This window comes from Fragaria vesca, linkage group LG5 (genome assembly GCF_000184155.1).
Source record: "Fragaria vesca subsp. vesca linkage group LG5, FraVesHawaii_1.0, whole genome shotgun sequence".
Classification (NCBI taxonomy): Eukaryota; Viridiplantae; Streptophyta; class Magnoliopsida; order Rosales; family Rosaceae; genus Fragaria; species Fragaria vesca.
The window spans coordinates 2,534,166-2,559,133 of NC_020495.1; the positions used below are offsets into that span (position 1 = coordinate 2,534,166).

Sequence of the window (24,968 nt, forward strand, 5' to 3'; positions counted from 1 at the left end):
AAACTCTTTGCAATATAAACTGTCACCTATCTCCAAAAGAACTCAACAAAAAGGCTGCAATTGCCTCAACAGCAAGATCTTCCGCTTGGTCTTGCGTTGATCCGGTGGTTTGCAGTTGCTTCTTTCCAATCTTAAAAGAGTGGTCACCACCATCAATAACATGCAAACCACTAAGACAATTCATCTTCTTCCGAGTAACTTCTAGCTTTTCTAATGGACAAAGTGCATCTTTACTACCCTAAATGAACATCATTGCAGTTTGCAATCAAGAAAAGTGTATGAGATAAGAAGCATCAGCAAGATATTGAACATGTATAAGAAATGAATGTGATAAGACTCAATTCAGGTTCATCAGTCATATATAAGAAGGATACCGAACACAACGGTTTGATCATTCTATATTATGTGATGCAAGTGAACAATTAGATAGGAAAGAAAAAGCAGACTACAAATATCAAACGCATTAACCAAAAAACAGAAGGCAAATAACAAATTCTGGTGAAACAATTACCTGTACAAACATTATGGGAATTGAAAGTTGCAACAGAGTTTCATCTCGCACTGCCCCATTAATGCCCTGAAATTTAAGGATCCAAACTCAAACACAATCAGTGGCATATTTTCATAGTTGTGTGTGTGGAGTGGACGCAGACAATTTCATCAACTATTTTACTTCCAACTTTGTTATTGAAAACTATGACTAGACAATTTTAAACCAATAAGCATACCCAAAATGGAAGTGAAGAAGAAGAAAAATATATCTTGGACAGAAAATGTGATGTGGGGAAAACTTCGTAACACCTAACCTTTAGTGGGTATCCTAAGCAAACAATTGCTGAAGCATGAATATCTTCCTTGCAAGCTACCATGCAGCTCACTCTACAGACCAATGAAGTAGAGAGATCAATAAAAGAAAGCACCTAGTCATAAGCAGTTTAGAGTACAACAAACACTGAACTTCTCTATTATTGCATTACTGAACACGCATGTAATGACCAAATTATGGGTTCTTGTTTTTACACAAATTCCACCATAGGAGGCTAAAAGGAAACTCAATTATGTATGGGATGCATCGACAACACTTCTGAATTACAGAACTCTAGGTTATGTAATATCATCCTGTGCTGACTTCCAAGCAAATTTTGTTTTTCCATTAGAATCCAAATTAAATCGCTAGCAAGGGGTGGAATTACAGTTTTTAGGCCGCCAAAAAAGTATACGCCTCAATTTACATCTTCATCAGTTCTCCTACATTTTCTAGTAATACCATTTCAAACTACAGCAAGTAATCTTGTAGTAGAAAAGTCAGATGATTGTAACCTTGAACCCATAGATTTTCCAGCCAAAACCAATGGATGACCTGGGTATTTAGCAACAGTTTGCTTCACAAAATCGGCGTGAAAATCAACCAACTTTTCAGCCTTCGGAGGAGCTCTCTTTTTCCCACCAGACATATCTGCCAAAATTTTCAAGTTCAAGATATTACTACACAACTAACCAAGCCCATGAACAACAACCCCACACAATCATATAGCCCCTAAAAGTAAATCTCAGCAAAATTACAAGTAAAACTCACATGGGTAATCAAAAGTAACAACTTCAACAGCATTTAGTGCTTTACCCAACATATCCTTCCATCTAAAAAAACACAAAATCCCCAAAAAGCTTCAAACTTTAATCTCAACATTTCAAAGATCCAAACTTTCCTTTTGTAATATCTCAAAACAAGAGAAGATTGAGATTTGGGGGACCTGATCATCCAATCAGAAGAAGAGGGAGCACCGGCGCCGTGAGCAAAGACGACCACAGGGGAAGATTTCTCCGGCGATTTTGCCGCCGTTTCATTTGTGTCGTCATCTATACGCCGGCGTTTTGGACTCGGTGGTGAGGCCATCCCTAGTCAAGCAAAAGCCCTTTGGAATTTGCAGAAAAAGATGAAAGCTTTGAAATGATTGTGAATTTTTCAATCTCAGCGAAACCCTAGATTTGAGACTGAATCGATTTTCGCGCCAAATTTCTATTGGCTCCCAGATTCGGTTTTTGGACCGATGGCCCGTACCCGACTATTACCACGGTTTAAGAAACCGCCTAGCGGGCCCAAGCGTCCGCCGAGCACACCGCCTAGGCGGTTCCCTGCAAATTGGGCTTCATTAGAAAAATAAAGTTGGGCTTGAGCAAGCAACTGCAAACCCCACTTTATTTTATTTTGGTAGAACAATTTTATTGTTTTATGAGCCGATCGAATAAGTATTTTTAATTATATATCATCAAATAAACCTGTATTTATTTAATATTTTACTTGTACATCTGTAATTATATGATTTAGATTTGAACTAGAGGTATAATGTGCATCAGAAGAAGAAAAAAAAAATTGATGCATAAGTGCACTAGAATTGTGCTAGCTACTAATTAAATATAAGAAAAATTATAGGAACTATACATCAACTTTGCATCACTGATAATTAAGGTTTTTAACTTTCTGAAATAACACATCAGTACATGAACTAACAAACGTCATAATATCATTTTTATACACGCCGTTAAGTTTTCTATAACGGGGTCAAATACATTAGGGTGAAATGGTATTTTGACTTTTGACACCATAATTTTATCCTTACCTTATATTCTATAATTTTGAATTAAAATTTAGAAAGACATTTAATTGGGAAAAAAAAAAAAACCTCTTACATATTTCTCCAAATCAATGTGTCCTCTCATCGAAAAAAAATAAAAATCAATTTGTGTCCTCCTTCCGGATCAAAATGTTGAACTGACACTTAACATGCTACTTAACGGAAACTTAATGTCATGTACAAAAATGATGTCAAATTTGTTAGTTCATGTACTAATGTACTATTTCATAACTTAAGAAACCTAAGTTATCAGTAGCGTAAAGTTAGTGTATTGTTCTGAAAATTTTCTCTTAAATACAAGGGAATGTATAGGTATTGATGCTTCTTTAATCTTTATGTCCACACTCATTGTCACATAGTTTTTAGAATATGAAAAAAAAATCGGCATATGGTAATACATTTCCAGCTATTCGAGCATCTTGCAATTATTTTGTATACATTTCAGCAACATATTTATAACATGATATAACCATATATAATTAGGGTTTGTCTATCATACCCATATGGTATGGCATGCCGCATACTTATTGCAAATATGTCTAATTGTATGGCACATGGAGGCTTTTGAATGGGTAAATGGTCATTACATTGTCATTTAGTTGCTTTTTCAATCAATGATAGTCACACATTTTGTGAAACATGCTATACCATATGGTATACTAGAATTCTCCACGAAGTATGTCTTGACCATATCATGAATTACATATGAACTTAAAATCTTGACCTGCATTATCAGGCTAGACTAGAGTATCCAAGCTAGCTCAAACTTAGTCTTCAAATCTGATGCCCAAAATGAGGAAGTTCCAAAAAAAAACAGACAATTAACTAGCTAGCTATCTGACCAAATTGACAGATTTACATGCCTATCCTCTTCATGAATTTGAACAATATGCATGCAAATTAATGTCATTGTCCACTTTCGCAGGTATTAGATTCCAGAATCGATTTGCAAGTTCATTGTTCAGGCTTGTGTATATATCAATGGATATAAATCATATAATTCTCTGCCTCCCTTATTTGTCACAAAACATGAAATTATAGAACATGTCTTTCTTGTTAAGAAAATAAGAATATGCCACTGGATGTGAAGATCAGATAAGAAAAAACAAAAGCTAAACCAGAAAGCTAGCTGGTGCCAGTGGGATAGCATGGAATGTCAAATAGGAATTGAATTTAAGATCTAAATTGACCTCTTGTGAATAAGATCAGATCTATGATAAGGTTGAGATGCCTAAATCACTTTCCAATTAAGCTTCTTTAACTTATTCTTACTTTAATATGCTTAAAGATAAGCCTAATTGGCTTATTATTGCCTTGTCAAGGTTCTTAAGGGGCAAACCCCTTTTCTATCCCATTGTTTATCACACACAACTCAAGGTGTACAACACTGATTGGTTCCAAAATATGCAGCATTAGCCAAATCATAAAAGGGTATCAATTATTTTATCTATGGGATCTGATATAATGATATATCAGAAGCTATTAGGAAGCAGTACGATCTGGTTTTGGCACTAGAGGTCAAGTGCTTAAGATATGGAGTGCCCACCATAGATTAACTAATCATGTTAATTGAACCACATGATTAACATTGTGGCCTATCATGGTGATCTATAAAAGGGCTTCTAAGCCAATCCTTTCTTCACCAAATCAAATGAAACCAATGAGATATGAGAGCTAGAGAGAGGAGCTAACAAGGTGAACCTTGTACTTACAAGGCATTGGTTGATCACTCTCCCTCAAGGGCTTCTCGCCAAGGTGAAGTATTATATCCTAGGTCGTCCCCTTCTTAATTCTAAGGGAGACTTGGGGTACTTACACAAGGTTGTGGAGCCTGCGAGGGGGAATGACCAAGCTTCTTGCCTTAACTTAGAGTGCAGCTTCTTTGTCTAGCTAGATGATTCAAACGAAGGTGCTGCAAGGCACTCTCGTTAACTCTCCCTCAAGGGCTTCTAGCAATGCTAGAAATGGCAAGCTCGAAGCTCTTCAGGGAAGTTAACAAAAAGTGTCTTGATTGATGTTATTTTATGCCATTGATATACTCGTCGGTGAAAGAAATAATGTTGATCGAAAACTCCAAGGCATTTTCGTTAACTCTCCCTCAAGGGCTTCTAGCAATGCCGGAACACACATAAGGCAAGCTTGGAGCTGTTGGGGAGAGTTAACAAAAAGTGTCTTGATCATTGATATAGTATCTGCCATTCATGCCATTCGATGGTGTTCGGTGACTCAGAGGCCTTTCAATTTAGTTTTTTCTTTTGCAAAGAAGGCTGTGCTGATGATGCTTACTGTTTTGGAACGTTAACTCTCTGCATATACATACTTATAGTTACAGTCATCAAGATGCGTTATCATGTATGTGCATATGGTACTAAACTTCGCCATATCTGATGAAATAAGGAATGCTAGTATAACCAAAATTGTACACTTGATGCAGCAGCACAGGACTCCACCTCAGAAATATAGATCTGAAGTACTCCGGGGCACTTCCGTTCACTCTCCCTCAAAGACTTCTAGCAATGCCTGAACAGATTTATATGGCAAGCTAGGAGTTTTTGGGGGGAGTTAACAAAAAGTGTCTAGATATAAATACACGCCAATTCAGATTCCATGATCATTACTCAATTAGCTCAGAGGCCTTTGTTTGAATATGTCTATATATATATATATATATATATATATATATATTTTCCGTGCCTACTAGCGCTAGCTCAGGTTAGTAGAAAAGAAGGGATATGTAATATTATAAAACTAGTAAATGACAGAGAAAAAAAGGTACGAATGGCTGATGGCAAACGTAGCTGGTGATCAAAACTCAAAAGAAGAGCTAGATCAGCTGCATGAACTGGTCATACTGGTTCGAGCTACCCTTTCGTTGTGTCCAATTGATCGATCAAGCTTGGCCTTTCCATTACATGCATGATTGACATCCAGGTTTGCCGCAGCACAAAATTTAGCTCTTGGTGATCATCAAGATCAAGTGGTCCTTCCTGGCCCTTGTTAATATAATACAGCAATAATGATCTTATATATTCAAATCAACTCTATTACAGCTTAAAACTTTTGTTTACTGTTATCCTTAATGCAATGTCGAAACAATGAAGAGGGAAAATGACCTAATTAAATGAAGCTGAGCAGCAAGCAAGCTAGGGTAAGTGCGGTGACCAGAAGCTGACAATAATGCTAAAAGTATACTGAAAAGCGAATAGAGATGGAGGTGAGTGCATGTGAATATGTGACAGCAGCTACTGTTGAGTGTGAAAGATGGAGTGGAAGTGATGAAGGCAGCACATGAGGTAGAGAAACCGTGTCAGCCGAGTTGCTGAAACTTTGTTGAAAAATAGAAGGTGGTAGTCGCACAGCCATTTCTGCCATGCTGCTTTATAACCTAAACTAGAGATAAAGTGCTGCTGCATCATATAAATGAGGATGTGCATGTCATGTTGATGATCCATCAGTACGATTTAGCTGCTAGATCTGCTCCAGTCGTATCAGTATATATACTACGTGCTGCTTCTTCATCAGCACCCGGCCCCGGGGTCCCCTTGGCAAATCATACAACAAGAAAAAGAAAGGGATCTATTTTCCTTGCAATTGCTAGCCCAAGACTGATTTATCTTCTAGTGTTTCTGAACAAGACACGACTGCACGAGTAGTAGTGTTTCTTTAGATGATGAATGTGAGACTCTGAGTGAAGTGAGGCTAGTGCGAGTATGGACTACTGTAACCAATGAGTTTCACTGTTGGAGTACTATTGTATTTTGATTAGGGAACTTTTATTAAAGACGGAAAGCTTTATTGAAATTAATCATTTTCACAGTTAAGCACTTGATTAAGCTTAGTTATATATATGATATACGTACGTATAACTCGGTTCTTGCAATCCGAAAGACATCAGAGATGTCCATTGCAAACAGATCGAAGACATTTTTTTCGATGATCATTAGAACTTGCAACAGAGACATTGTTACACCAAGGAGCTAGCAATGTCACGATGAAATTAGTCGGAAACACAACTGACAATTTATTTGAAATTATAACACAGAGAGGAGAGAGAGTAATAAAGTAGTCTCAATTTCACATCCAAAACCAATTAGGAATGAGTGGAGTGGCTCAAACCCTTATAAACCTACATGCAAGGTCCTATTTCCCCGATGTGAGATTTATATCTCAACAGAGAGAGAGATAACCCATAGATATCCTTATTAGACTACGTACAACATTACATGATATTATAATAGCAAACCTAGATATTAATAAACTCATCTCATACAACTCTTCATTGATACAAATAATTTAGGGATGTGAAATCTACACACCCTAAATTGTAATCCACACACCAACTTAACTTATTTGCAATTAAACTCATCGGAATGCATTTCACATTCAGACTGATATCTACTTAACTTGGTCCTTCCCGGCCCTTGTTAAGCAATCTCTTGGTTTTTCTCCACCAATCTCACTCCCTTTGCAGATCTAAGCTTACTCGCCTGCCAAAGCAAGAACTAATGGTGAGCTCAGTTATGAACTAGAACACAGAAAAGAAGAGAAATTAATGCAAACAACGTACATTTAGCAGTGCAGTATATAAAAGTGTGTGTCTGTATATATATATTGACCTGGTCCTCAGTAATTTCCACAGCAAAGCCATCAGCAATAACAAGAGAAAACGTCTTCCTATAAGTTCCTGGTTCGAGGGTGCTTTCCAAAAGCTCGTCATGCTTCCGGCTCAGATACAGATCCAGCTCATCTGACGTCCCTTTCTTTCTTCTATATCATACGTACATACATACGTAAAAGTACCCATCATCATGAAGAAGATACGATATAAGTTAAACAGAAGAAGAAGAAGAAGAGAAATCACAGAAACTAAGTTAGTTAAAGAGTAGCAAATTAATCAAAGAAGTTGTAAAACGAACTGACTGATTAGATCGAAGGCTAGCGTATTGAGGATCAAAGTTCATGAAAACAAAGTATGATTCGCTTTTTGTATTTTCCATTCTGCAGGCTGCTAGCTATTTCTCTTCTCCTCGCCTGTTTGTTCTAGCTTGAGAATTGCTATTTAGGCTAGGAACTTATATAATGGCCTTGGCTATCTATACGGTTATTTTTATACATGAATACGAATACTTGATGTCACAAGAAGCCAACATTTATATATAGTTACTGACAATATATGATCATTTTACTTATCGAAATTCAAAATGAAATAGTTAACATTTATATATAGTTACCGACTATATATGATCATTTTACTTATCGAAATTCAAAATGAAATAGTTAACCTAGAAAGTGAATGAACAAGTTTATTCGCCCACGGAATACGCTAACACCAGTCCTTATTTCAACATATACTTCACGAGAAAGTGATAGTACGTACGTGGGAAATGAATGATTACAAATATTGAGGAAGGGCCATCATTCACATTTGGAAGTTTCATGCATAGTGTTTGAAAACTACATGTTAAAAATGTCTGCCACAGGGTTATGTTATACAGAAGTCAAACAATTACTAATCAAGTTTTCTGGCACTATACTATATATAACACCAACCTGTTCGTGCGACCGGTGCCCATTCTTAAGGCACTAAAAATGTTAGTTTAAGGTAACAGATCGATAATCAATTCATTTGAGATGTCATCATCTAGATTCTGATCGATGATGATAAAGAGGAAAACACCGCTAAACCAAGTTAATTAGTCCTCCAATTCACTAATTGAGACCGACTTTTTTTTTTTCTTTTTCTTTTTTTCCGATAGATCAGTATAGAACCGACTTAATTGGGAGTCAATATGATAGAATGAGATCATGGTAGAATATATAATTTCTTAAGAAAATTTTGCTGTACGTTAATGTATGGCATACATACTTGTTTTTACAGACAAATTTTTCAAAACAGTCCACCTTGCACGTAATCTCCTATTTTTAGTTGTCTTTTTTCGGTTTGTATGCTATACACATCGGTCAGTATAGCAGACAAACCCAATCCCTTAAACTACTTATTGAACTTCTATTAGATACCAAGTCCCCCATCTGCCATGATACAAACTTTTAATCCCATTGCATCTGTGCATGCACGTCTGCGTTTAATCTTATTTTATTTACACTGAATCAAGCTAGTTAGAGACTAAGAAATTAAAATAAGATATATACTAGCAAGTAAACGAAGCATTAGGAAAATTTCAATGTGGATGAGATTGTTTATTTGTTTCCGGTCTATCTTCATAAACTGAGCATAAAATAAGACTGATGATGCACGGGGTTTGAAAGTCATAGGGCAGATACCAAACCAGAACATGCAATTTTTTTTTTAAGTCATAGATTTACCGTTCCAAGTGATGAATGAAGAGATTTTTTTACTCTATATATATACGTGTATAATATACATAAAGTCGTGAGTCGTTTGATATTTTTGAATTTAAATTACTAAACAATCAGACAATTTACAGACTTGATATATGTCAAATGTGTATAACAGTTGAACTCATAGACGAATTAATAACTAGGTGTTGGAATAGGTCGATCATTGGCAACAGGTGCTCAAGGAGCTCTCTCTCTCTCTCTCTCTCATATTTACAGTATCAGGTTTAGCATTCAGGTCTGAGTCTCTGACTGGTCTGATAGAAGCTTGAGCTTGTTGAATGGGTTAGCAGTCAGCTGCACCAACGTGTCGATCGTGTGAAAGCTGGTAGCCGGGTACCTTCTTCGAGATGGGATTCCTCAGAGTCAAAAAGAGCGGAAGCAAATTTGCTCCCCACCCTCCTCCCCACCCTTTTAGATGAATGTCAAATGTCCTTTAGGTTTAATTATTTTAACAAAAAGAGTGAAAATAACACTTGGTATTCATCTAAAAGGGCGAGGAGCAAATGGTGGGGACCAAATTTGCTTCCGGAGAGAGCTGGCCTGGAGAAAAACTCAGATAAAAAGAAAAGACAGAGAAACTAGCCACCTGCTGCTACCATCGTGTGCGTTTGCTGTCACTCACATGCATATACGGTGCTTCTCTATCTTTTTTCTTCTCTGCTAGTCACAGCTGACCATTATTATATATTCAGATTCAGTAGACTTTCTGCTCCCACGACCAAGAGTACCTTTAGCTAGGTTTTATTATATCTTGCATATACTACTGGATTCGGTCCAGCTTATATAGGTTAATCTATATATACTTACCAATCATGCAGATAACATAGTCCAAGTTAAGCCTTCCTTCTTCTTCTTTTGAGGTTCTTAATTACGTACTATTGGAAAAGGATTAATTGGACAATCAATTAAGCTAGGGCTAATAACTTCGATTTCTCCAAGCCCATGCAATTTTTTTTTTTTTGTCTGTTGTCACCAATCATGCAATTAATTAAGTAACAACTATAGCAACTAATTAAATGGAAGAACATGCATGTAACTCTAGCTTCTTCTTCGGGCATGTATTTCATCATGATCGATCATCTAAATTAGTATCTTCCTTGATGACTTACCAAGTAAACGATCTCTAATACTCCAATGCCTCGTTTGGTTTGCAAAAAGGAAAGTAATTCATTCCTCTCTCTCATGGGAAAGGAAAGTGAACGGGAATGAAATTTTAAGAGAATTTTTCATTCCGATGTTTGGTAACATAATGAAAGTCATCGGGAAAGTTGTTAAAAATTATAATAAAATATTAAAGTGTGAGTAATAAATATAGAGAAAGAAGAAATGAAAATGATTCAATTGAATTTTGGAAGGAACCACTTTCCCTCATATTTTCCTTTCAATCATGAATTTTTTTTTTTCCTTCTACTTTCCCAACGCAGAAAATGAACAACTTTCATTTTATGATGACTACTTTTCGCGAAACAAACGAGGCATAATAGCAAGGAGACATTTTCTCTCAACATAGGTCCAAGATAAAACCCAAGATATATTCTAGAGAAGAGAAGCCCAAATTATGTAACCAAAAAAAAGAAGAGAAGCCCAAATTAAATTAACTTAGGCAGGGGGTGGATTAGCTTATAGTTGCAAGGCCCAACTTCATGTCGATTTTAAGGCCAGATCAAAATTTCAAACGTATTACGAGGGAAGAAGTACAAATGCTATACGTTGTCGCCACGTGGGAATAAGGGAGAATCATGTGTCCCTGACTTTTCTGTTCGAAAGTCATTCTCTCCCGACAACACGTGTCAACGCAACTCGTTTTCCCACATGGGACAAAATAAAAGAACACAGGCACACGTCCTAAGTGACGTCATTTGCGCTTGTCTATTGCCACACCATGCACACAGGTTGACAAAACTGCCCCTTCTTAATTAGTGTGTAGTAATCAAACGCGATACGATCTTGTACTCTAGGTTGACAAATATTTTTTTTCTTTCACAATTTCATTTACCAATACTTGTGGGCAGCCGCACTATCTTATAATCTAAAAAGATAGAAATAGAATAATTTATACAGGATTACCAAAGATTTTGTTAAAATGTATTTTGATGAATATGTTTGTAATTCTCATGTAGGTCATTATGAGTTTGAAGTACATAACTTTCATCGTGTTAATCCAGCTCTTTAAAATATTATACATCAAAATATATAAATGTGGTAAACTAATCGTCTTCAAATAAGTAAGATGTAAAAACAAAATTTATGACTCAAACTCATTTTCTTTAGGTAAATATCTTCTTTATAATATACGTCGTTTGATTTGATTATATTTTATTCCTCCGGTGTATATAGTTTCATAGTTTTCTTGTTTTCGCTGATAAAAGGACTGAATGGTAATCAACCATTTGAACCTAGTATTTTTTTTATGAACAAGATCAGGACCAGCTACCATATAATTGCCAACCTCGTAATAAAAAATCCGGGGAACAATCCCATTGGGCAAATTAGACTTTTTAATATCATATCCTTCCGGTCCAAGCAACGTAGGACTATCCAAGTGTGAACCCACAACGCCACACACAGAACAAAGCCCCGAAATAACGGAACGCCCTTCTCCTCCCTCCAAATCCCCAATCACGTGGGCGGTGAACCCCCTTGCCCGCTGCCCGCTCTTCACTCCTTCCAGCTCCGTCAAATCTGCCCGACCTGCCCCAAACTCCACCTCTCCTATATTTCCTCTCCCCCTCCATATATAACCACCCCCAACCACCCAACCGATCTACATATCCAAAAAATGGCCAAGCTCATCTCCACCGCCGCCGCCCTCTTCCTCCTCTTCGCCTTCTCCCACGCCCGCACGCCGTCCGATCTCCCCAACGGCCTCGATGTAATCGCAGATAACAAGATCCCCGTAACCGACGCCGCAGATAAGATCCCCGTAACCGACGCCGATGTTAAAGCCACCACCACAACAGACAACACTCTCCGTTTACCGAGCGAGAGACCCGGATCCGAAACCGTTGTGGAATCGGAGCCCGCGACCTTCGCGGAGGATCAGAAGCTTCCGGAAGGCGCCGAGTTCGTAACGATCGTATCGAACGAGGAGAACACGGCCGACGCTTCCAAATCCGAGACGACCCTCCCGTTGACCGTCATCAGCTTTCGCCCCGTCGGCCGCCACTTCCCCCGCCGTCCCTTCCCGTTGGGCTTCCGTCACGGCCACCGCTGCCGCCATGGCCACCGCCAGGCCAAGTGGACCCCGCGCGTAAAGGATCTCCATAACAAGGACGCTACTCCCTACGGCGACGACATGATCCTGGCCTCCGGCGAGCCGGAGATGAAGTTCGACCGTCCCTTCCGCGGCGAAGCGCGTCCTCAGATCCCGGCCAGGTGGACCGATTTCCGCCACGTCGGACCTAGATTCCCGCACAAACACGGCGATGAGATGGACTCCGAGAGGCCTCACCTCCACCACCGCCGCCACCGCCACCACGATCACGACGATGAGATGGAAAATGAGGGAGAGGAGCACCACAGGGAGCATAGACATGAGCACAGGCATGAGCAGCACCATGGTTTGTTCAGAAGCTTCCGCAAGTTCTTGAACGGCTTTTGAATTTTGTGAAATTTAAAAGGAGTCATAGTTGCTACTAGCCTACTACATATATCTATGACGGATCTATCTGTTTTTTACTTTGCATTTTGCTTGATTTGTAATCTTTTACCACACTTTTGTTGCTGTAAATAACTACGCATCCGTGAGAGATGTAGAATCCTATTGTGTATTCTATGCTTGTATTTAACTATGTATGATCAGATATGTTATAGCTTCATATATAAAATGCTTGTGTTTATGCTACCTGAGATTGGCCTGATTATGATGCAAATCGACGAATGCATAACCTATATATTACATGCCAGATTGTATGAATGGCGCAAGAACATTACATTTTGCATTACAGAAAGGAAGATAAAAGCTCGCTTCTCCCAAGTTTTGGGGAGAAAATAGAACTATAGAAGAGTTGCACAAACTTTGTTTTAGTAGTTGGAGCATGAACTTGCGTGTTGGGCACTGGTCAGCTCGGAGCATTGGATAGGGCTCACCAGATGAGCAGCCCCGCTGATGTCCGAGCACTTCCATGGAGGTGTTCTTGATGTTCCGGGCATGCCGTGGAGGTTGATGTTGGAAAGACAGATTCCGGTGAAAGGGGAGTTCTTGAGGCCTTGGATAAGACCTGCCTGCAGAACTTGTATACCCCAGATGTCTGTTAATGTGATGCCCTTCACCACTGGGAGTGCGTTTGGGTTGTAGTTGTTATCAGGGTGGTCTCCAACATCTCCTGCTATCTTTATACCCTTTCGTGCCTTTTCCATGTAGACATTTGAAACTGTTATGTTTCTTATGAAGCCTCCCCTGCCGATGTTTGTCTTTATATGGATGCCAACTCCCACATTGTGAAGGTTTATGTGTTCCACGAATACATTCTCCACCCCACCAGAGGTTTCACTTCCTACTGCAATTCCAGCAAATGGGGATGATCCTCTGATCCGGCGGATGGTAATGTCGGAACTAGGGCGACCATAAGCAATCCCGTACTGATCCCATCCACTCTTTACAGCCACAAGATCATCTCCAGTAGATATGTATGAGTCCTCTATGCAGACATTAGAGCTTGAATCTGTAGAAAGGGTATACAAAATACAGGTTATTAACTTAAGTGCTTCTCAAATGAAATAGAAGTAATTAAAGAGCTGTGATCATCATAACTATTCTACAGTCAGTCCTGACAGATTCTTCTTCTGGGTCTGGCTAATGACTTGCAACCTAATGATGTCTCGGCACCAAGTCGACTTTCTATAGCTAAATGCCAAAATCGTAGGCAAACAGCACAAGGCGCTTAAAGGTTGACAGTTATTGTCCTGTTTCTCAGAATACTGTTGAAAACCTCGCTTTTCAATATACACATACTGTTTATCTTACACGAAATTGCACCTCCAATGTTTCATGCTCCTCTAATCTAACCTCAAATCTAAGTGACTTCTGATGTATTTAATCTTAGCATGTAGCAGCACTAGTGTTTTCTTCAATGAACAATATGTGGTTTGATTAGAAAACAGGCATGTACCTGGATCAATTCCATCAGTGTTGGGAGAGTCAGCTGGAGCCAATATTGTGACATACCGGACAACAATATTGCTGCACAAAAGGAAGTAAGCATCAGATCAATTACAGCTCTACCCACTACTCTTTAAAGAAGATAGATTAGGTTATGGGTGTATTACATTATAAACGGCACGGTATTACATTATAAAGGGTAGTTTAGTAAGTAAAACAATTTTAGCTGCTCATTTGTTTCCTGATACTAACTTATTATCTGGATACAAATTTTTCACGTAATTGAACTTTTATGCACACAGAACCGCTAAGTTAATTATAATTACATAGTATTTACCCTTGGTTGAACTGCTTATTCCACTTTTCTACCACCTAACTTACTATCAGAACCACTAAGTTAATTATAATTACATAGTATTTACCCTTGGTTGAACTGGTTATTCCCTCAGCTGATTAAGTCTCCATGCCAGACCAAACAGATACGTGATAAACTCAAGTATTATAATCTAACAAAACTAAATCCACGTGTGACTATTACCTGGAATAAACAGGGTGAATGTTCCAAAATGGTGAGTTCTGGAAAATCACATTGGAAATGATAATGTTTTTAGAGTTGATGAATTCAATGAGATTTGGTCTGGTGAACTGAAGAGTTCTTTGCCTCCACATGTTCCACCACACATCTCCTTGGCCATCAATTGTCCCATTCTCACCTGAAAAGGAGCATTTAGTTAAATAAGAATTAGCTATCCTTCAAAAAGGTACACAATAAAGGTTGGTTGAGACCTACCAGTGATAACAACATCATGAATTCCATCACCATGGATGAAGCTCACATATCTGCCTCCAGGGCGCTCTCTCCCCCTTCCATAAGATGGCAAAGGAGCAATTAAAGGCCAATTTTTAGTGTCCTGATCAACCAATGAAGATATTATAACGAGACAAGGGCCAACAAATCAATCAGCATTCATAACCACTTCTCAATATATCATATAGTACTTGCAACAATAGCATTCACAACAGGAAAGTTGAAATCAGTCCATCTTTAGTCTAGCACAACATCATGTTATAAACTAAAACAAGTAGCGAAGAAGTGTTAACTTAACGATATAATTACGCCAGTTAACTCCAAGTACAAAACAATATGGAACCATCAGGCATGGCATACACCCCTGGTCATCAGGGTCACACCAGTATCGTGAATTAAGCACAAAATCATGCAATGATGTAGGAAAAATTGGCCTTTATGACACACAAATATCTTCCCTACTTTAACAATTGATATCCGACCTTGCTTACGGCCTAACACATAAATAATACGGCTTTACTGATACCAGACATGACTTAAGAAGGGTGTTTTATTATAAAGCAGCAATAAATCTTACTATAGCCCATGATTTAGAAGACTAAATTGAATCCAAGCCATTCCTATCGTCCTTGTGGGAACAACATTCCACTAAATTATTGCCACAGTGTTGAAGATGACAAAACCAGTAGCAACATATCTAGCTGTCCAGCTTCTTTATTGTTCATTTTTATAAATGTTATGCACATGCTACCATGCTACAATAGACCCACCACCTATTTTTCCTTGGATCCACCATATAGCCTAACATCCACATATCCCTTCTTGCTAATCCAAACAAATCCAAACTAATACATACTAAACTCAACACAAATACACATTCCTAATCAAAATCAGCATACAACACTGAACTTGAACCACATTCATCACGAAAACAAATTAAACCCCTCAAATTAACTATAAGCAAACTAATTACTAAACAATGGGGTTAACAATCTACCTGTGTAGCTTTGATCACAGCACCTCTAGCCAAGTAAAGAGTCATGTGGCTAGTGAGATTGAAGCTCTCTGTCAAGTAAACCCCAGGAGGTATGTAAAGAAGCGTGCCGCCTCTCCTATGCAAATGCTGAATCCGATATATCGCCGCACGAAACGCCTTGGTGTTCACCGTGACGCCGTCGCCGACGCCCCCGAAATCCTTTATCGAAATCTTATCGTAACGGTACTTCATGGGGACTATCCCGGAGCACGTGACCGGCTCGGTTGCAGTGGAGGAGTAGCTGAGGGAGAGGAAGATGGAAAGGAAGAACCAGAGAGGTGGCATTTTGGTAATTTCGAGTGTTGGGGAGGGCAAAGATGGGAGGTGAAGGAAAGACAGAGGGAAAAGGTACAAAGAGAGATCTGGGGATTGTTACAAGGAGAAGGGTACAAGAGTTGAGCTCCAAAGGAGTTGTGTTGTTGTTAAATCTGGGAAACGAAAAGTGTTTTTTGAATTAATTAATTGGAAGACAAGAGCTTGTGGTTAAGAGTTGAGAGCAGAGTGAAAGTGAACTCATACCAGTTGTGGTTGTCGGTTTGAGCTTAAAAGCTCTGCTGAGACATCCAACGGCTGAAATGAGTCAGACGGAAGTTGGGACCGGAGATTTTGATCCGGCGAGAGGAGAAGAAGAAGTTGGGGAGCGCAGAGTGCAGAGTCTCTCTGGGTTGGGACTTGGGGTGTTAATGGGAGCAGCGGCCTCTGTCACTGGAATAGCGTTTGCTAATAAATATGGGAAGAATTTATACAGGCATCTCAAAAGCTGTGATTACACGTCACGAGGGGGAAGTGCCGTTATAAGTTTATAGGGTCTTTTCTAATGGAGTCTCAAGGGCCTAAAGACTCAGCTCATCAGCCCAATAAGATGAGAATGATTCTATCCCAAAAAAAAAGAAGAAAGAAAGAGGATGATCAGTTGATCACCCAATAGTAGTAGTAAAAATAAATAAACTATTTGTAAAAGTAGACTGAGAAATAGAAGTGATTCACATTTCATATCTGATGAGAAACAAGAATGTTTATTTTCTTAAGGAAATAACTTTGGTGACCGGTTATGGTCACTTATGGATGACAAACACCAATAAGAGATTGACAAATGTCAACAATAATCATAAACAAAGATGTTAAATACTCAAAACCTCCATGTAATGTCCTTTAATTGCAGTCGACCCTTTTTAAAATGGACACGTGTCCTATGTTTATTGGTTCTGGTCACCTTAAGGTGACCAACCATTGTACCGAAATCAGGTTCTTTCTTTCACTATTTTTCCTTTGAAAAAAGAAACTATACTATTTACGTAAGCATCACCACACATAGAAGAATACATAATACTTTGAATCGGAATATGCACGGTGTTTTTGGTAGTGAGATTATAGCAAATAATATATCCCCTTTCAATAAGTTATATACAAGACTAGATTAGTTACTTCGTATATAAGCAATAGTACATAGAAAAATCTTCTCGAATAAAGAAGGAAATCTTTTTAAATTTAGATTGAATTAATGTAGGAGGAGTGGTTTTAATGAGGACTACTAAGTTGATGACTAATTGAGAAATTTCTCATTAAATCGTTTATTGCACCCACTTTTCAATCACATTTTTTCATCTCAACCGTTCAGTTTTTAGGTCTATATAAATGAACCACTTCTATAAATTTTCAACCAAATCGGTGATCGTTATAGAATGAACTAAATCAAATTAATGGACGATCCAAATTTGTTAAATATGAGACGTTCAAGTTTATAATTGGTAAATCACATTTATGAATGTTTTAACGATTTTCAATTTAAATGAAAATTTGTAGAAATAATCTACTTATATATATCTACAAACTAGACTGTCGAGATATGAATATACGATAAAAAAATAGATAAAACTAATAAATTCTCAACTAATCATCAACTTAGTGGTCCTTGAAACCACTCATTTAACCTTTAACGTAGGAATCCATATTGGATCTTGTCTAGTACAGTGAAGGCCATGTGCACCCGCGCAGCACTGGACCCCAGCCGTTCCAATCTTTCCCGCCAACAAATACTCCAATCCCTACCCTATCCCGCCATTTCAACACCACTTGACCTTTCCCATTTCAACACCAAAACAAAACGGCGAGCCTCCACCACCACAGTTGAATCCACCGTCCACGTGTCCTCACAACACCGCCGATCCCCAACCGCACCCGCTCCGATTCCTCGCCGTATTCCGAGATCTCAACAGGTATCGCAATCTTACCCTTTCATTTTCTGATTTTCTGTTGATGTTAATCTTGATTCCGTCACTGCAATTAGGTTAGGGTTTCGGTAGTTTTATGCTTAAATCTGTGTGAATTTATTGACGGCGTTTGATTGATATAACGGCCGGTAGGTACTCGGCTGAAGAATGCCTGGACACGAAGTCGGTGACGATGAGATGATGATCGATGAGCATGAACAGAAACAAGTCAATCTTGCTCCTGATGAATTCAACTCTCAGTATCTCAAAATTTACTATGGTAAAAACTCCATTCCAATTCTACTGAAACTAACTTCGTAGTTGTTAGATTTAAGTCTATAAGCAGATCCATCACTTTCTCTAGTAGGATCAATTGGATTGGTGGTTGTAAGTTGTCATTCAATAGATAGAATCTGTGAAAATTTGTGCTGAGTTTATATGAACTTTGCGACGGCGTTTTGATTATGTGTTATTTTTGGCAGGGAAGCTCTTTCCGTATGAGGAAATGTTCAAATGGATGTCCTATGCAAATGGTTAGTCACATGTCGCACTCGTTCCATTTCTTATGGTTCTTTTTTGTTGTGTTTCTTTCTGGTGAATTTATCACCTGATTTGCGGATTTTCAGATGGCAAGCATCCTGCGTGCAACCAGTCCTACTTTGGCCGGAGAGAATTTTCTTTCACACTGGATAATGATGTTTATCTGCGGTACAAAACTTTTAACTCCGTGTCTGAGCTTGAAAGTTCTATCAAAGAGAAGTGCCCCGTCAAAATAGATATTGGGCCTGTGTACAATGTCGATGTAAGGTTTTCCTGGTTTAATCAAAGTTTACTTCATATATGTTTTGTATTTTCAGTTAAGTATTGTAGTGACTTCAACTGAATCATGTAAATCTCGGAATGAACATAGAAACAAGATTTATTTGAAGTTCTAAAAATAATGCACATGAAGAGACCAAAGTCAGAATTCCTATGCATGGTGTTTTGTTCCCCTTCTTTTCTTTCAAATGGTTGATTCTAACTGTTGTGTATGATTGTGTTTCTGATAAGGCCGTGTCTCTGGTTTCAGTTCTAATTTTTCTTATGTTGCAGCCTGCAAAGAGGCATTCGTATGCTCAAAGTGGTTGCTTTCCTGAGGAGAGGGAACTGATCTTTGATATAGTAAGAAATCGACCATTTGAATTATGAAGATTGTAAACAGTCAGAGTCTAACTGACCTTTTGACAATGAATGCTTTACCACATGTTTGACTACCTATTTTTCTCACAGGATATGTCAGATTATGATGATGTTAGATACTGCTGCTCAGGAGCTGATGTGTGCCTGGAGTGCTGGCCACTTATGACAATTGCTATCAAAGTGATTGACACTGCTCTTAGAGGTAGGAACATTTTTCCATTGGCTTCTGATGTATATGTTTTTAGACTTAATTTTCACTTTTTTGAATTACTTTTCTGCAGATGACTTTGGTTTCAATCACATTCTCTGGGTATATAGTGGCCGACGTGGTGTTCATTGTTGGGTCTGTGATGTGAAAGCTCGAAGGTAAATCACTCGGTAGTAATTTTGGTTGCTGAGATGTGTCTATTGAAATAGCGGCCGATGTGGTGTTCTTTCTCTTGATTTTTGTTTCCCTTTTGATTTTTTGCAGGCTCACAAATGAACTCAGAGCTGCTATTGCTGACTATTTTCGCGTCTACAAGGTGGTGTAGTGTTTGAAATACATTTGTGTTAAAAGAAAGATCTTATATGGTACACAATTTTCTGAAATGTGTTGGTAAAAATATACTTTGTTCAGGGAAGCGAAAACAGTCATAAAAAGGTTTCTTTGATGGGTCCTGCTCTTCATCCGTTTCTTGCGTAAGTGTTAGCATACTCTTTTGGGTTTCTGATACTGGAAGTTTTGTTGCTTTCACTAAGATGTATTCATTTCTACAGGAGATCATATACTGAAGTTCTTAAAGACTTCTTTGAGAAGACATTGCTTTCGAATCAAAAGATACTTTCAACTGCAGAGAGATATGAAAAGATCTTAGACATGATTCCTGATGAATGTATGCAATAATCATTCATGTCCTATGCGTCTTTGTACCGACATCCTGAACTAATGGTCAGGTTATAATATTTTTGTTAACATTACAGCTGTCACTTCTGAGCTTCGGGGAAAGTGGCAACGAACCTCCAGTGCAAAAGAAGACATCAATGTCGCTCGTTGGGAGCAGCTGAAACATTTGCTGCAATCTGGAAAACAGAAGGTACAAGACAGCAGTTGTTTGTAACATTTTCATATAAAAGTACATTACCCTGGGGCAAGAATATTGTGTTTGCCATAGGATATTGATGTTTACATTTTCAGTCAACCTCCTGAACTCTACTAATTGATTGTTTCAGATGCAAGGACTGCGTAGATGTGTGGAGGAGATCGTGTTCTCTTATACCTACCCTAGACTTGACATGGAGGTCTGCACAACAACCCCCCTGTTTATTTTACTGTCTCCTTACTTTCAAGTATTAACAAATAGGTGTACCATTCATAGGGTACAGCCTCCATTCTTGAAAAACTGTGTCTAAACTAACTTAACATCTGTACTCTTTAGCATGGCTACTTGCAGTATGCACTCTTTAGCATGTCTAAACTGTAAACCAATTACTTCAAAAATATATGCTTTTACAATTTCTCATGATATGCATTTGTTCGTGGCAGGTCTCAAAACATATGAACCATTTATTAAAGGCGCCATTCTGTGTACATCCAAAAACAGGTTAGTGCTTGGGTTATTTAAGTTTGTTACCAGATATGATTGATCGTACTTTGCGAATGTTTCAGGAGCTCAACCGCTTAATATTTTAATATTTTATTAGGCGATGAATGTTCTTAAGGTTGCTCTATTGATAGCTTCTTTGTTCTAGGTCGTGTTTGTGTTCCGATTGATCCCAACCGTTGCGAGGAGTTTGATCCTACTGCAGTTCCAACCCTTTCCACTGTATGTGATAACCATGGTTTTATTCTGTCTCCATACATGTTTTCTTTCTTGGTGGGAGATTCTGCTATGTATAGTCAAACATTCTGCTTATTCAGCTGTAAAACATACTATATGGTATTCTAGTTTTGAACATAGGTTGTTTTTATGTCATCTCATCTGTATTCCCCTTGCCTCTTTTATGGCAAGAATGCTGGGAAGGTACAGGCCAAGAAGTTTTTCACATGAATCGCCTATCACATTCTACTATTTAGCCTCAGTCAAATTTTCCACATTCATCGTTTGTGCGTTCTTGCAATATCTATCAATCATCTGAACATTTGCATTCAGCTACATACACCAATAGAAATTTTTAGTGGTTACTAGGCTAGCACTTCGAATCATATACCATTATGAGTCTGCAGTCATATTGCTCTAATCATGTGGGCACCGTCCTTGCTCTTTCTAGCTTTATGGGTGTTTGATCCTAGAGATTGAAAAGCATCAAGTTTTATTTTGCTTGGTATATGAGTTCTAGGTCATTTTAATCTTCACGGGATAGAACCTATTTGCTACTGGATATTTCTTTCCTCTTCAGACCTTTTTGTTGAATATTGTTCTCTAGCTACTGTTATCAAGTAATTTTGCCATATTCGTCCTGTACGGCTGTACTAGATGATTCCAAGCATTCATATAAATGTTTTGCATTGCCTTTTCATTCCGGTTCATAACATCAGCTGTCTTTACTTGCCAACACAATCTGTTGTCTTCTTATTTCTGAGATTTGTGGTCTCTTACATGATTACGTGGAATCTGCAGCTTATAGAAGAACTAAATAATGGGGGTTTGAGAGCAGAAGCTGATAATGGTACGTCAATTTCATCACTTAAAATTCATCTCATTTAGAATTCCTCTTGCCTAGACTCATACCATGTATGACTAGGGACTGCCTTTGTTTGTTTAATTCTGGTTACCTACAGTAGGAAATGCTCCAACAGTGTCTTGTTTACTGCTGGAGTGTTGGTGACCTATACTAAGATGCTACTTGTGTGTTTCCTTTTATGATTGATGGTCTTGTATATATGTTGCTCAATCACAGAACGGGATAGAACGTCACTTGGGAAATCAATAAGGTTTTTCCAGTCATCCTTTTTGGAGCCTTTGGTAAAATCTTGCAAGGTATGTAATCTCATATTCTAATCTTGAAAAGTTTTTAGAAACCAAGTCACGATTTCATAGTGCCTTTATATTGTAGTGTTAAGCTGTACGATGTACATCTTTTTCTGAATTATACTGAATGAGGGTAAAACAACATTTAAGCTTGTTTCATTGTTTTTGATTCTTTGCAGGAGGACATGATAAGTTCGTACAATGCAAAACTGCAGCAGTCGAAGCTGCAGCAGTCAAAGAACGTGCTTGCTGCAATCTAGTTCATCTTTGTGGTATCCAACTTTCAGGACTCCTTTAGAATGTGAGGAAATATGAACAAAACTAACAAATCATATGTAAATGTCATCGAACGCCCATGTGCTGCAAACAGCTTTGCCTGCACATGGCTGCATCTTGTTTCACATTTCAAGTCAAGATTGTGGTTCGTTACAATGAATCAAAGGAACTGTTGAAGCATACTCTGTTGCAATCTTTCATTTGATCACATATCCATGAGAATACCGTGGAATATGTGTTACCTATGGACATTTATACATGCTCTGGTTTCTTGTTTCCCCTTTCCTACGATAAATGATTGTACTGATAACGAACTGGTAAAAAAATCAAAACGGAGATGATGCTACACGGAACTGCCCCCTCTGTCTAGTCGTTCATCAAGGTGTGACTAAGCAGCTCATCTGAAGAGACATAACCGCTCACATGGTTTTCTGATTCTCCTTTCCAATATATGCACACAAGGACGACAACCATCATCTTCATTCCAGTACAAGATAAGCCTCAGCTGCTTTCCCTACGTTGCTCTCTTCACCATCATAATCCTACAAATCTGTAAGTAAATTCTGTATTGCTCTTATTTATCAGGTTGTACAAGGACTATTTACTCTTGCGGCAAGAACACTAAATTGAAGTAATTATTATTAATAACTCAGATGATTTGTAACAGTCGGCTCAGAACTGATAAGGACAACTCAGAACTGATACGGACAAGGGAATCCGACTCAGAACTGTTACCGGCAAGTGCCCTGGTACAAAAACGAGGGCAGAAAATTACAGGGGACCCAAAACATAATAAAACCACATCAATTCCTTGGTTATTAGAAAACAAAGGAACCATAGCTCATCTTGTGCTAGTACCATTTACACTTAGCACCAGTACCATTACTCTAATCCCCCAGATTAAGAAACTTAAAAATACTAATTAAGCCTGGTTTCTAATTAGCAAGGACTTCCCAGATCAACTCTGGGTCAAATGAAGGCATTCTTGCAAGTGAATCCAAGTCCTCCATCATCTCCATCTCCGCCACCGCCACGCTCATCGGACCGTCGTTCGAAACCGACGGCGTAGATGAATTCTCACACCTCCACACCCCATCTTCCGACCCTGTAGCCGAAGACAGCAGCTCCTGTCCCAAACCATCATAGCAAGTCAAATGCGACGAGGTCGAGGAAGATGTCGTCGAGGAATCCACTATGGTCGGTTTCTCTGTCTTAACCGAACTACTCTTATTCTTCTTCTTGGCCTTTTTGACCTTCTGACAAATGGCCTGAATCTTGGCGTCGACGGAGGCTCTGACGGCGTTGAGCTTGGAGCCGTCAAGCTTGGTGGGGTCCTTGAGGTTGGGGAAGTTCAGACGCGCGTACTCGCCGCGTAGCTTGTAGGCGGCGCGGTCGTAGGCGTAGGCGGCGGCCTCGGCGGTGTCGTAGGTGCCGAGCCAGACTCTCATTCTGTTCTGGGGGAGTCTGATCTCGGCGACCCATTTGCCCCAATGCCTCTGCCTCACTCCTCTGTAAAGCTTCTTCTTGGTTGTTGGGGCGAGGTACGTCGTAGAGGAGCAACTTGGGAGCTGAACTGGGTTGGCCGGAAGGCGGGAAACGGCGCCGTTTAGGCGGGTTTGGTCGCTGAACTTCTGGAGGAGGTCACGCTGGCGGAGGTAGACGGAGGAGCCGAGAGGCTCCGAGACGTGGGCGGTGGGGGTTTGTGGGAAATGGGAGAAGATGGAGTCCAAGGTGTTTGTGCCGCCGGTGAGGATGAGGTTGGAGAGAGATGACCGGATGTCGAGGTCGGTGAACTCGAAAGGGAGGTAATTTTCTTGCATTGTTTCCATGATAAGTAAGAAACAAAAGGGGTAAACCTTCCCGGAAAATTGGAACTGAAATGTTGGAAGAAAAGGCACTAAAAATGAGACCTCTTTCTAAGTGATGGAAAAAGAGAGTGATCGGAAATGAGAAGGGTTAGCAGAGCAAGAGCTTGAAGAAGAATTCAAGAAGAAGAAGAAGATGGGGGATTGGAAGCCTTGGGTATCTGAGAGAGAAGAAAGGAAGGAGATTTAATTTTTTTGGATTTTGTTGGTGAGAGATTGTTCAGAGAAGGAGAGTGTTGAATTAACTATGCTTGAAGGCTGAAATTGGTCTCCCTATTTATAGCTGCAGTGTGTTGCTGGAGGTTCCTAATATCTACCCTCTTGTCACAACATGAAAATTGTTAAAGATTTGAAATTGGTCAAAATTGTATGGTGAATGATATGACTATGTTGCCCTCTGTGGAGAATTAACAGAAATTTTGTATTATGTCAACGTTTTTTGCACATAAATTACTTATCTTTATACAAATACAAATTCAATCGAGTTTACATTTGCATAAAGATAAGTAATTCATGAAGTTTTGGCATGTCGAATGCATCTAAGGTGTG

General features: G+C 38.9%; 4 protein-coding genes and 1 non-coding gene across 5 annotated transcripts; 1 reads left to right on the plus strand and 4 right to left on the minus strand.

Moving 5' to 3' along the window:
- Positions 1-22: 22 nt before the first annotated feature.
- Positions 23-1,934, minus strand: LOC101310129. Its single transcript, XM_004300820.1, has 6 exons — positions 1,752-1,934; positions 1,577-1,638; positions 1,321-1,456; positions 807-879; positions 512-577; positions 23-238 (listed from the first exon to the last, which is right to left on the minus strand). The coding sequence occupies exons 1-6, from the start codon at positions 1,892-1,894 to the stop codon at positions 23-25; spliced, it is 696 nt and encodes a 231-aa protein (XP_004300868.1). The 5' UTR covers positions 1,895-1,934.
- Positions 1,935-6,777: 4,843 nt separating this feature from the next.
- LOC101311570 lies at positions 6,778-7,680 on the minus strand. Its single transcript, XR_184610.1, has 3 exons — positions 7,554-7,680; positions 7,250-7,400; positions 6,778-7,120 (listed from the first exon to the last, which is right to left on the minus strand). It is a non-coding gene; the product is annotated as an uncharacterized LOC101311570 (transcript).
- Positions 7,681-12,855: 5,175 nt separating this feature from the next.
- LOC101311859 (probable polygalacturonase-like) lies at positions 12,856-16,492 on the minus strand. The gene is made up of 6 exons (XM_004298846.1): positions 16,458-16,492; positions 15,900-16,366; positions 14,885-15,005; positions 14,633-14,807; positions 14,105-14,175; positions 12,856-13,657 (listed from the first exon to the last, which is right to left on the minus strand). Exons 2-6 carry the CDS (start codon positions 16,221-16,223, stop codon positions 13,017-13,019), a joined length of 1,332 nt encoding a protein of 443 aa, XP_004298894.1. The 5' UTR covers positions 16,224-16,366; positions 16,458-16,492; the 3' UTR covers positions 12,856-13,016.
- A 1,541-nt stretch (positions 16,493-18,033) lies between these two features.
- LOC101310422 (DNA primase small subunit-like) lies at positions 18,034-22,538 on the plus strand. Its single transcript, XM_004300821.1, has 17 exons — positions 18,034-18,154; positions 18,302-18,428; positions 18,631-18,681; positions 18,775-18,950; positions 19,241-19,309; positions 19,418-19,529; positions 19,609-19,693; positions 19,800-19,851; positions 19,947-20,008; positions 20,087-20,202; positions 20,291-20,403; positions 20,540-20,608; positions 20,853-20,910; positions 21,059-21,132; positions 21,928-21,976; positions 22,208-22,287; positions 22,458-22,538. Exons 2-17 carry the CDS (start codon positions 18,317-18,319, stop codon positions 22,536-22,538), a joined length of 1,359 nt encoding a protein of 452 aa, XP_004300869.1. The 5' UTR covers positions 18,034-18,154; positions 18,302-18,316.
- Positions 22,539-22,903: 365 nt separating this feature from the next.
- On the minus strand, positions 22,904-24,668 carry LOC101312151 (ethylene-responsive transcription factor ERF061-like). The gene has a single exon (XM_004298847.1). The coding sequence runs from the start codon at positions 24,381-24,383 to the stop codon at positions 23,490-23,492; it is 894 nt and encodes a 297-aa protein (XP_004298895.1). The 5' UTR covers positions 24,384-24,668; the 3' UTR covers positions 22,904-23,489.
- Positions 24,669-24,968: the final 300 nt, after the last annotated feature.

Excerpts from the sequence above, each read along its gene's own strand:
- LOC101312151 (XM_004298847.1), bottom strand. The coding sequence starts at position 24,383 with ATGGAAACAATGCAAGAAAATTACCTCCCTTTCGAGTTCACCGACCTC.
- LOC101310129 (XM_004300820.1), bottom strand. The coding sequence starts at position 1,894 with ATGGCCTCACCACCGAGTCCAAAACGCCGGCGTATAGATGACGACACA. Across the intron at positions 1,639-1,751 it reads TCTTCTGATTGGATGATCAG|ATGGAAGGATATGTTGGGTA; the intron begins GTCCCCCAAATC and ends GTGTTTTTTTAG. Across the intron at positions 578-806 it reads GCTTAGGATACCCACTAAAG|GGCATTAATGGGGCAGTGCG; the intron begins GTTAGGTGTTAC and ends CTTAAATTTCAG.
- LOC101310422 (XM_004300821.1), top strand. The coding sequence starts at position 18,317 with ATGCCTGGACACGAAGTCGGTGACGATGAGATGATGATCGATGAGCAT. Across the intron at positions 18,951-19,240 it reads GGCCTGTGTACAATGTCGAT|CCTGCAAAGAGGCATTCGTA; the intron begins GTAAGGTTTTCC and ends CTTATGTTGCAG. Across the intron at positions 19,694-19,799 it reads TGTGATGTGAAAGCTCGAAG|GCTCACAAATGAACTCAGAG; the intron begins GTAAATCACTCG and ends GATTTTTTGCAG.
- LOC101311859 (XM_004298846.1), bottom strand. The coding sequence starts at position 16,223 with ATGCCACCTCTCTGGTTCTTCCTTTCCATCTTCCTCTCCCTCAGCTAC. Across the intron at positions 14,808-14,884 it reads TCATGATGTTGTTATCACTG|GTGAGAATGGGACAATTGAT; the intron begins GTAGGTCTCAAC and ends GCTCCTTTTCAG. Across the intron at positions 14,176-14,632 it reads ATTCACCCTGTTTATTCCAG|CAATATTGTTGTCCGGTATG; the intron begins GTAATAGTCACA and ends CCTTTTGTGCAG.